General features: G+C 39.3%; 1 protein-coding gene across 1 annotated transcript; it reads right to left on the bottom strand.

Annotated features, from left to right (window-relative positions):
- Positions 1 to 237: 237 nt before the first annotated feature.
- mettl14 (methyltransferase 14, N6-adenosine-methyltransferase non-catalytic subunit) lies at positions 238 to 9,875 on the bottom strand. Its single transcript, XM_083925181.1, has 11 exons — positions 9,753 to 9,875; positions 8,722 to 8,810; positions 7,764 to 7,851; positions 7,003 to 7,080; positions 5,439 to 5,526; positions 5,269 to 5,359; positions 4,974 to 5,115; positions 3,892 to 3,984; positions 1,848 to 1,964; positions 1,456 to 1,666; positions 238 to 745 (listed from the first exon to the last, which is right to left on the bottom strand). Exons 1-11 carry the CDS (start codon positions 9,816 to 9,818, stop codon positions 444 to 446), a joined length of 1,365 nt encoding a protein of 454 aa, XP_083781307.1. The 5' UTR covers positions 9,819 to 9,875; the 3' UTR covers positions 238 to 443.
- Between the last annotated feature and the right edge of the window lie 2,438 nt (positions 9,876 to 12,313).

Genomic DNA, 12,313 nt, shown 5'->3' with positions numbered 1-12,313 from the left:
GTGCGCAGTGTTCACAAATTACAGGTTCACTGAGTTTGCTTCACGTGGACATGAAGCAAACTATATTCAGGATGTTTTCATACTTAGTAAAACTTGCCGTTTTGTATTCCATTTGCTCATACGGACTTTCAATCCCACCCTCTAAATAATAGAGAACCGTAATATTGACATCACTTCCATAACTGTATACTCAAGAACAAGACAAGACCGAATACAAAAATCAACACAAGAATGTTTATTCAGACAGTACACATTCATTCTTAAGTGTTTCCATGAAAAAATATAAAAAACAAAAAGATTCAAAAAGATCAACCACATATGCTAACTTCTCAGTTGTCACATAATAACCCTAGCATACATTATTTTACCCTGACTGCATTACAAATCAGCTTGTGTTTACAACGCAGATGGGGATTCAGTCTGGTTGGCATGAGCTCTTAACTCTAGCGAGGGAGAAAGCCCCTATGTGGCCCTCCCCTGCCCCTGAATCCTCCCCTGTCTCCACGGAAATTTGGCCGGTTTCTTTCACGACCTCTGTCTCCGCCTCTTCCTGCATTAGGCCCACCACGTCCCCCTCTGGGTGCACCACCACCACGGTCCGACTTCAGCTTAACAGGGGGAGATTTAGGCCGGAGCCTCTCTATATCCTCGGTGCAGCCAGAAAGGTGGGAGTTGTCGAAATGCGAGGCGTAGGTCTCTGGGTTAAAGTTACTGTTTGTCAAAGTTGGACCGACTGTCAGCCAGCCTAGAAAGAGGAGAAAACAAAAAAAGCAACATGTGTATTGAGAAAGAAGCAGAGACGAAGAAGACACGACAATAAAAAAAACTAAGGGTACGGCCACATGATCGAAAATCCCCCCCCCCCCCCCCCCCCGTCCACACAGCCTCACCTCCTTGTGTCCACTCGAAATCAGTGAAACTGGCTAAAAACGCTGTAGTACACATGCTAGGCCTATATGTGGCGCTGTAGCTCAGCCACATAAATAAACCAGAGAAGACTAGACAGAGCATGCGCATAAAGCTTGTGCGCTGTCTACAATATAAATATTAATGAATACATCTGTTGCTCACTATAGTAGCTGAACATAAAAGACTCATTAGCTTATGCAGAATGAACACAAGCATGTAGTCCGCCATTGTTATCATTAGTTTTATGTGATGTTGTGGGGTTAGGGGTCAGGTCAAGAAATGGGACCATGACATCGCTTCACAAAATAGGCAGATTTGCAGTCCACACCACCATGCAAGCGCCCCAGGTTTTTTAAAAATCCACTCTGGGACCCGGTTTCAGAAAAGAGCGGTTCAAGGCTCTCATAACGCCGCCAATGTTTGGATGATTGGCCAAGACAACAAAAAGCTTTTGTGGTTACAGCAAAACGGGTCTTCGTGTGGACGAAAACATCCAACATCCAATTATCACCTACATTTTCAGAGGAAAGATCATGTTTCTCTCACCTGGTCTGATGGTTGAGTCTCGTCCAAATAGGTGCAACCTCCTGCGGCCCAGACAGAAATGCTCAATTATGTGAAAAATCTCCACAGGCTTCTCTACATTTCCCATCTCAGGCTCTTCAGTGATGATCAAGTCAATGTCCACGTTGGCATGGATGAAGTCACCGTCAGTACTCCTACGAACTGTTCCTTTGATACCCATTAGGCAGTGTTCCTGGAGGGAACATACAATTTGAACTGGTTTTATCTTTAAATGTGTCATGTGTAGTCAAGATCGTGTTAACTTTTCATTGTATATTTAACATTACACCTACAGATTTTCAAGAAAAACAAATCCATAGGCTATTTGATTGTGTAATATTTACATGAACATATATTTCACAATTCTGCTGTACCTTGGTCCTCTGGAATACTGCTTTCGGGTCCAGTGCCTTGGTCTTGCCTGGGTTATTCTTGTTGGTCTTGATCCAACAGATATCCTCACACCTCCTAAAGCCCCACTTTCTCAAACACTGAAATGGGTATGATAAGGGTATTATGCTGGACCATGTACAACAAGAACTCAGTTTAGGGCTGTTAATATTGACAGGTTAATCTTTTTGGTTCATCTGAGGATTAATAAAACATTTACACAGTGCATGCACAGTATGGCTTCACAACAATTATATTATCTCAAATAGCATTCAACCAGCCAAACTGGAAATGAAAGCCATAACATGATGTTCTCTATTACTTTATTTTAGATTGTATTAATATTTTCACACAGTTACATCCATGTACGTGGGTCGACACACCACAACTTGGCCCATGCACAGGCTTAGGCGTGGGCTTAAGCCCAGGTGTGCATGTACTCACTGGTTATAACTGACTGGAGAGGTTCCTGAGCAACCGTGCCCTGGAGAGATAAGCCATTTTTACACAGAGATTCTATTACAATGTTGCAATGAAGGGACGCCAGCCTTTTGGTCATTCACACAGAAAAAGCTGACCCAGTTTTCAAACAGAATGCCGGCATTACGGAAGCAAAAGAGGCGTCAGCATCTAGTGTGCGTGAGCCGCTCTGCACCGTTAATCAACTGTTTGAATCCGACCCCAACCACAAACTGCCAACTTTACACGATAGTAACACATCTGTCAGTAGAGAGAAGGACAGGGATGAACTGCAGCGCCCCAGCAACCTAGCGGGCACGTTTGAAAGAAACAAAGGAGAGAAGGGAAGAGAAAGGGGACTCATTGCATGCAACGTTTAGGTAAGTTATCACTACTGTGGGACTTATGCTCTGCCGGCTTTCCCATTCACACAGGCGTCGGCTCAACGACTACTCTTTGGCTACCTCCATTGCCGGATTAGAGGCGCAACAGATCTGTCCCCCCTTTCCGTCTACGTGCCTTTTACACAGAATGTGGGGTGTTATAAAGGCGCAACAGCCCTGTATAGTATTGCATATGTTAGAAAACATCATGTTCTGGCTTTCATTCCCAGTTTGGCTGGTTGCCTGTGCTTTGTATATAGTATTTGGAAGTAATTTTCTTTTACAATAAACAAGATCATTCTTTCTTTTCTTAAAGTTTGTTCACATTTAGTTTTTTGCTGCTTTTGACAATGGCCCAAGCAAAACTATCAAAAGAATTAGAACAGCTTTTTATATTAGATCAAAAATTATTTAGTAGCTTACAGTCCCCCAAAAAATAATCAACCTCAAATGTAAAATCCCCCGTTTATTGACTGTTTGTCTTGTGATCCCATAGAATGGATAGACATTCTTAAGATGAATCACACAGTTGTTGACAAGAAAAAGGTGGTCTAGTAAATGCTACATCAAAATGTATTTTCTTTTTGCTGGACATGAACCAGGATGTCTATGTAGGGGGCATAAGCCTAGTTTTGTATGAACAGATAAGGTTTTCAAAGCTATTGTCGTAACATCATGCAAAAATGCCTGATGCACACTTAATCATAACATCCTGAATAACTCAAGGAGTGCAGTGTTACAAAATAACTTGCATGCCTTAAAGTTGCAAAGCCTTGTGAAACCAGTAAAGAATACTATAATTGCAGGATGTCCCAAAGCTATTAAGCTCGAGACCCAAAAGGGAAATTTGGTGTCTTACCCGTCCCAAAATAAAAAAATACATAATGAATTCACATGATTGAGGGTGAGGGAATCACAAAAGTCTCACTTAAGGTTGCCTCAGCCAGAGAGCCTGAACACATTTATTAGGCCAAGGTTTGTAAGTTAAGAAAGAAAGGGGGCGTAAACATCCCCACACACTGCATCTGAGCTGAATAGACCTGCGTGACAAAACATAACTCTTCTTCTATCTTAATTATGAAAATGAAAGAATATATCATAGCATTGTAATGCATTTTACTCATTTTGGGTCCTGACTGCTATATTGGACACAGAGTAAGAGATTGCCTTTAATTTAACGTGTTACCATTCTGCCCAAGTCCAGGCCTTCACCAGAGCCACACCAGAGAAAGACGAAGGAACGTAGAGCGGATATCTCCTCAATTTCCAGTTTCATGATCTACAATAGCAGAGAGCAGAGAAGGGAAAAAGGGGTGAAGGATGCCATATTCATTCATACAGAGTGAATATACCATTCACAAGGTTTGTACATCTTGTACACCAGCAACTTAACTTGTGGTAAATTAAGTATTTCTACGAATACATATAGATATTGAAAATCATTTGTTCACCTTTTTTTTTTCATTAAAATCACATAAAAATATATCCTATTATGTTATAAAGACCTAAAAGACCTAAAGATAAGAAATTAAATTATATTTCCATTCTACAGCTATTTGTTGTGAAAGAAATGTGGATACAATTTCAAGCTTTTTCAGGGACCTTTATCAAAATTCAAGCATTTTTTAAACCTTGAAAACAACATTAAATCCAAGCATTTTCAAGGATTTCAAGCACCTGTGGAACCCTGTATTCACATGAATCACTCTAAAACGTCCATTCCCTTAGGCAAAGTCCTTATGCAGTCCTGCCACGAGAGAGAAGGGAAGGTGATTTAGTGATCCCTAGGAGAACTTCACATATGCACATTGGCAGGGAAATTCTGGATCACTGTCGCCCCCTTCTGGGAGAGGGTCAGCATTATCCTATTTATTTGCAATCCCAAGCTCTGAACATTGGTAGGGATGTCCATATAAATAACACCACCCTTTGCTTTGGTCCTATGGTGTGTGTTTTCCTAGCCGGGTGGAGCTTAGGTACCTTCACTGTAAGAAGGAAAACCTGGCTAGTGTTCCTGGAACTTATTTAAGCCCAAGCCTGCCCAGATGCCAGTGCGTCTCTTCTACATTCCCCAAGCTTTGTTCATTTTAAGCTGTCCTTCTTGCAAGTGCATTCATTCATTATACTAACTTCCACATCACATTAAATATATTATTATTACTAATTGTAATACATTTCTATTCATAATTGCAATTGCATTGTATTCTATATCTATTCATCTACTAGCACAAAATGTTAAATGCAAACCCATCTATCATGCATACATACATCATCCCAGGTCCAGAAACGTTCAGTGTGACTGATGCCCGATTCTCTGTAGTATTCCTCTAAGGGAGGCTCAAGCAGAATTACATCAAACTGGCACTTCAAATCCTGCAGGTCAAAGTGCTCTGGATCCGCCTGGAGGTACCTAAATACACAGACATACACATCTTTAACAGAGCAAACTCTTTTCAAAACAGTTGAACTTGATCTTCTTAATTCAAGTTATTTTCCCTGGGTATAATCACATTGACATCCAGGTAAATATTTACACTAACATTTGCATTATCATTTAACATACATGGGAGGGGTGTTGGTGGTGGAGATGAGTTCGTCTTTCAGTCTGATCAGCTCTCGAAGCTTAGGGTATTCTTCAAATCGGTCTGCCAAGCCTGAAACCCAGAGGACGAGTTCAGAATCCCAGGCAAACATGGAAATGTACATAAAGGAAGCACACAAGCACACACTCACCAACATCTCTGATGAAGTTTTGTGGCCTGTGCCCAGTGTCGACAAAGTGCTGACAGTAGTCATTGTGAGGGTTCAAACTCTGTGTACCCTGGAAATAAATAAATAAAGATAAGTTAAACAGGAGAAAGGGTAACAAGAAAAAATATGTCTGCATAAATGACATACATATGAATAGCTGGATGCTCAATCAAGCAATGTAATACACATTTGATGCATGAAATTGAAAAAAGCTGCAAGGTCTCCTAAAATGTCTGCAATATCTAAAAAAAAATTTCCTCAGATGAAAAATAAAGGCTTACATCAAATCAACGGTGTGGATCCTTCTGCTTGAATAAATAATGACACCATAGTGCCTTTTTAGAGCTCGTTTTTATTTTTTTCAGTGCGACTGATCGCTTTTGATCCCTAAATGAAATAATGTATTGTATACACACACTTCAGTAAAAATCAGATCAGGTATAATTTAATAGCATGTTATGAGCATTAGACTTTATTCACCCATTACCATTTATAATGCTTGAAAAGTTTCCAGATCACACTTTCCGGCTCATGTCCATCATTGAACTGGTTCTATCCTGTAATCGTTATAGCTTAAAGGAGCAGTGTGTGGGATTTAGTGTCATCTAGTGGTAAGTATGCAGAGTAGGGGTATATGCTAGAATGTAGTAACAGTAAAAAAGTTGCATTAGAGCTGGATACAAATAACCATATGTTGAATCATAATGAAGCCTATGTGTTGACTACTTGCGCATTATGCTTGTGTGACTTCTGGTGAGTATATTATAGCTCCTGATCAGAGAATAATGTAGACACTGGAGAGGAACTATGTATGTTGTCCATTTCAGTATGCCTTTTTTCACGTACACGCATAGTGAAAAATCACACATTTTGGTTTGACCTGTAATCAAAGGAAGTGAGTGACTCTAAAGTCTGAAACGACAGGTAAATGCTAGAGGATCATGTGATGTGACCATGTGACTTAAAATTCCAGTTGTGGCTCACAACTTTAAAGACATATTTCTAACTGTTTGATAGGTGGTTTGAAATGAATGACTGACGTCACTTGATGCACACCTGATAATGACATAGTAAACTCTGAGTGCTTTCATATTCTGCCATACTCTATGACCCCTAAGTCCATTCAGAGCATTTTGTAAATGTGGGTAAATCTAGATTTTTGATAGACTAGTTATCACTAAACCATCTGAAATCCTGTGAGTTGGAATTTATCACAACCATTTGTTCAGCGCAGGTCTGACCTAATTTCCCTTTGACCCGGCTATGTCTTGTTTTCTTGTTTATTACCACTATTATAATGTAAGTGAGACTGACAAAAACACATTTAAAGGTTGTACATTTAAGATGTAATGTGCTAATTTGGAAAATTAAAGATGCACAATTATGGCTTAAAGGATGACAGTTACTTATTTATCAGTGGGAACAGAACATGATAAAGTAACAGAAAACAACTATTATTTGAAAGGCCACAACAGCATTATTTGTAAGGTATGACATAAGATTGTCATTGTGTGTATAAAAAAAGTAAGTAAGTAAGTTCTCCAACCTTAAGAAAAGTACTAGAGTCCTTGTACACTTCCTCATATGGGTTGTTTTCATCCGGCTGCTGCACCTCGACCTCTTCCTAACACACAAAAACAGAACATAATAGAGAAGCCTATTAAAAGGTTTACAGTAAAATAGTAAAATTCAAATCAGTCAGCAGGAAATCAAAGAGTAAGCCAGGACACTGCCATTTTCATCCCAAAGTCATCCATGGGTGAACCTAGTATTTCACACTATGATCGAATATGTAATTTGATTCCAAAATCCATTAAGGGACAATAGAAACATGTTAACAGCTTGTTTTGGCTGAGAAAAGAGAAAAACAACAATGTTGGGCAGTGGCCAAATTTACAAACTTACAATACAATTTCTTCTGAGATCCTCAGGCAACAGCGCTCTTAACTGTGCTACTGTCCAGATAAAGACCAGGACGGACCACAACTTTGTTTCCACAAAGAACAAACTGCCTGAAAAGATGCAGTTTGTTCAATCTGTGTCATCTTTTTAAATTCTCCCTAATACATAATTACTTAGCCACTTGTCCCGAATGTAGCTGTCTGCTTTCTTAATCTCCATTACATGTTCTTTATTTTATCTGCTTCCGTTGTCTGCTTCTCATGATTCATCCATGTATTGTGATTTTATAGTAATTCTAATTTTGGATTTATACTGTGAATCCCTATAACATTCGTTTCGGAAAGTGCTTTATAATCATGTTTACTATCATTACATACAATTAACCCATGTAGACATAATGCTCACCTTTTGTTCTTCCACATCTTCCTCTGTGTCCTCCCCCTCCGTCTGCGCCTTCCTTTTGGAAGGTGCAACTGAACTGTCCAATGAAGACCTGAAAAACACACAAAAACCCTGTAATACATTCCCCAGATTCTGTCCCACTAAAGCACAATATAAACATTTTAGCACTGATGACAAAGAGACAAAACTGGAAAGCAATAAAGGAGGGAAGCTTGTGACTGTAGGAACGTGAGTGAATTTAGTATGTTCAATATGTGCACAAATATAAGGACTAAATGGCACAAATAACTCAAAAAGGCTTGGACTGGAAGCTACTCTGTATTGCAAGGCTTCAAGCCATTAAGTCCCTGCATTGGTACACATGTAGCATATCAAATTCTCTAACTTTTGTGATGTGAACTTTCTTCTCTCTCTTACTGACCTGTTAGGGCAGCCTTTTTGTCAAGTAAGAACAGCTGTTGTTTCAGTTTACCTCATTCATTAAGTAGCTATGCAGAACATGGGTTGAGCTAATATTTAACACGTTAACAACTGTACTTCCTCTCCCTCAATTCCAAGGCTATGGAAAAGGCTAAGTAAGCAAAAAAAAAAGTCTTAACTTTGGGATATGACACATGCGCAGTAACATCCGGTCTGCAATTGCAGAGAGGCTCAATAGCTGGCACACTATCATAGAACACTTAAAAGTAATATGTTTAAGAGTTGTGACTTAATCATACTTGACATCAACTGAGTGGAAACCATAACTTTATTTCTAGCGCCATCTGCTGTAACCCTCCAACATCGCAGATCCAGTTCCATTGCACGTGTGTCATACCCCAAAGCTCAGACATTTTTGTTTTGTTTCCCAGCCTTCTTCCATAGCCTTGGACAATCCTGGACCCCATGCCCGGATGTATTCTCATACACACATTCTTGAAACTTTTCCCCACTGTTTTGGGGATGTTAAATCTTATCTTACCTGCATGATTCTCTTGTCTCCTCAATCTCCTTTAGTTCATCTTTACTGTTGAGGACAGCTCCGATACTATCTGCGCTTTCGGCTCCCAGCTGTGTTTGGACAAGAATGAAAGAGTTAGTGTATCAGTATTTTCAATGCTGTTATGTAGTTAACATTAAAGCCTAAACAATTTCCCTTGATCAAAGATCTTCACAAGGAGATCCGGAACCCTCAGGGGGTCCTTAGAATAGTTGCATGTTTTTTTTCTCAAAAATATGTCTGAAAATCTACATTAACATGAAAGCAACATATTATTACCAAAGACGACATTTGTGAAGAAAAAAAATACATTTACACAACCTTGATGATAGGCTTACTGGTTTATAGGCAAGATAGCCACGAATAGATACATATATATAAACATGTTAATAATGGTGATTGGAATCTGTTCGTATTGTATGCACCATGAAAAGGTTTAGTCACTAACTGCTAGGCCCAGTTTAATATGCAACTCAATTTAATACAATATTTGAAGTAGGGGGTCCCTGCTTCGGCTCTCTTTCAGCTAAGGGGTCCTTGGCCTATAAAATGTCGAAGACCACTAAAGACGCTAGATAGCTATTGTTTCATCTTATCTTATACATATTTTAGTTACATATAACGTCCACGTTACTCCGTATAAAATTGTGTATTGTCCGTGTCATGTTATCCTAACTGACGTGTGCAATAACGTTAGCGTCAACATGCTGATGTAACCTTAGCAGTTAGCTCTTCATTCATTTAAATCTTAGCTACATTTAAAGTGATGTTATTTGAGCCTGGAGTCCACTCGAGGGCGTCCAATGTAAATGTTTGGTGGAGATATGTCAGGTAAGTTATTATCCATTGAAGTAACTCTGTCCTTGTTCACTACACAGTCGAAAGTTAGTTTTGAATGCAACATTTTGTTCTCCAGCAGTTTAACCGATGGTAAACAGATGACGTTTTGGCTTAGGTTAGCTACACGCTAACAACAACAACAACAACAACAGGCTCACTAACTGTCCACTCGCCTGTTGAGCTAAAAGCTGCCGCCTGAGTTTTTGTCGCTCGCGGATCTCTTGCAGTCGACTATTCATTTCTTGTTTTCTATTTAACTATTAGTATCCTTGGTCGTTGTTACATCAAAGCTTTTCATATGTGATTAGCTAGCTACAGTACCACAAAAATCGACCAATGTGCCGTGGGAGCCGCTAAAAATCACAATGGTTGAGCTCGTTATGAACACCGGGGCGCTCCGGTTTGACTTGAGGCCTTTGTGTAAATTAAATTAGCCGCTAAAATAAAGTGTTAAAGACACCCGGCTGTGACTGCTGTTGTCTCATTCCTGTTACCGAGGCGCATTTTGCATCTGCAACGGTCTTGACATCCAGGCTTGAGTGCGTTAACCGGGCGTAAAGATCAGTTTATCGGGTGCTAACCCCGCCAACCCGTGCGAGTGTCGGTGTACGCCGGTATGAAAGAAGAATGAACACTTTTGTGATCGAATGGACGCGATGTGATGATGTCACCAGATTGGACGCTTCTATTTGACGTTTTCAAATTCACCCTCCAATCAGAGAATGCTGTTATTTTTATTTTTTTTTAAATACTGTTATTGTTGAGCGAGAGAGAGAGAATGACATCCGTCATCCCAGAGTTCAAAGAGCTAAATGATCTCTTAAAACTAAAAGAAAAAGCTCAACGAGCTTTATATGCAATTAAGAGAAAGTTTTATAATTTCCAAATTCCAATAAAAATCTGTCTTAAAATATTCAATAGTGTCATCCAGCCCATTGCGCTGTACAGCCGTGAAGTATGGGTTCCACTCATTCATCAGAGCTATACCCCCTGGGACAAACATCCAACAGAATTTTTACACGCAGAGTTCTGCAGACATATTTTACACGTACACAGAAACACACAACAAATGCATGCAGAGCAGAATTAGGCAGATACCCACTGATAATTAACATTCAGAAGAGAACACCTGAAACCACCTGAAAACCAGCCACCCTCATACCCCCATATTTGGACTTATTGTATTGTATTTTCATGCTTTGCATTGGCAATCTTGTTTTTTGCAAATGCGCGCACACACACGCATTCCTTTTTATTATTATTATTTATTGAGAGAGAGAGAGACAGAGAGAGGGAGAGAATCAGTTCCTCTGGTCACTTTGGTAGAACATTTTATGCAATTACTAGAACATGTTGTAAAACAGTCATACCAGTTGGAATCTAGACCAATCACATTTAGACATTTGGGTCCACTCAGCCATCATGATTACACTAGATGGGGACAAGCATGCCATAGAGACCCTGGTTGCCGAATACTGTAAGTCCATAAACATCCAAAGAAAAACACCAACCAATGCATGCTGGTCAGAATTAGACCACTACCCACTGATTATTAACATTAAAATAATGAATACTTGAATTTGTGTTATATCTCAAGATTGAGCCCCCCAAGACACTACAGACCAAAGAGCTGAACCCCCAAAAGAGTCCCTTCAGATTTCAGATGGTCCTGAGACTACTGATCAAATAACACACACCTTTCAACCTCAGACCAGTACTGCTTTCCAACCTCTAATCAGACCAACAAATTATTAAATTGACAAAAGATGCCTTTCTGGACCACAGGACAAATTAAACCAAAACTCAACACAAACTGAATTGTTATCTGGCCCTAAACCATGAATAGAAATTGGCAACATATCCCATTACTGTCCAAATAAAGACTCAGTGTATCACCGTCCAAAGCCAAAGAGAAAGTCCTGACTACGAACAGAGGAAAGAGTCTGCTTTTCCTTTAAAATGTGACAAATACAGTATTCAACATCGGTGTGGAATACTTTTAGAAATTTTGTTTATTAATGCCAAAATGTACTGAGCTGGATGACGGTAGGCTAATAAACTACAGGTTCTAATAGAAGAGGGGCATGTGCTGCATGTAACTGCAGGACACAACCCCAGGGACACATAACTAAAATATCATTGAATTAACTATCTACCAGAATATTAATATTTTTGTATATTGCCAAAATATTTGGCATTTTTGTATCTTATCCTAATTCGTTCATTGTTGTTGTTATTGTTGTTGTTTTATTTTTTGACTGCATGTCACAATCTGAGGAACACATAATTTAAACAACTGAATGTGACAAATAATTATCTTCACACACACACACACACACACACACACACTTTAGTGTTAGTGTATTTAGAGTTATTTACTGATTTACACATACCCTTGATCTGGTTTTAATTTACGTTGTGTACGGTTTTTTATTGTATTGCATTGTGCTTTGACTGTTTACTGTATTAACTTTTTCGTTTTACACTTTCACGCCAATAAAACCTTTAAATTTAAAACAGAGAGAGAGAGAGAGAAAGTGAGTGAGAGAGAGAGAGAGTGAGTGAGAGAGTGCTCATTAAACGCCTCTCACTTGGGCCTAGTAGCCACCCTAATTATGGAAGCATGAGTAGGCTAGAAAATGTATGAAAATAGAGGTTGAATCGTGTTATAGAGGACAATGGGGATGAGAAGTCATTAAGCACATTAAACTAGCTGTTGAGCCTAAACCTACGA

Source organism: Echiichthys vipera (assembly GCF_963691815.1).
Source record: "Echiichthys vipera genome assembly, chromosome: 2".
In the NCBI taxonomy this organism is placed as follows: domain Eukaryota; kingdom Metazoa; phylum Chordata; class Actinopteri; order Perciformes; family Trachinidae; genus Echiichthys; species Echiichthys vipera.
This window is presented reverse-complemented; position numbering and strand designations above follow the sequence as displayed.

What these genes read in the sequence shown, in the direction of transcription:
- mettl14 (XM_083925181.1), bottom strand. Translation starts at nt 9,818, where the DNA reads ATGAATAGTCGACTGCAAGAGATCCGCGAGCGACAAAAACTCAGGCGG. An exon ending in GGCAGCTTTTAGCTCAACAG is followed by an intron (nt 8,811 to 9,752) that starts GCGAGTGGACAG and finishes GTCCAAACACAG; the next exon opens with CTGGGAGCCGAAAGCGCAGA. An exon ending in AAGATGTGGAAGAACAAAAG is followed by an intron (nt 7,081 to 7,763) that starts GTGAGCATTATG and finishes TTTGTGTGTTAG; the next exon opens with GAAGAGGTCGAGGTGCAGCA.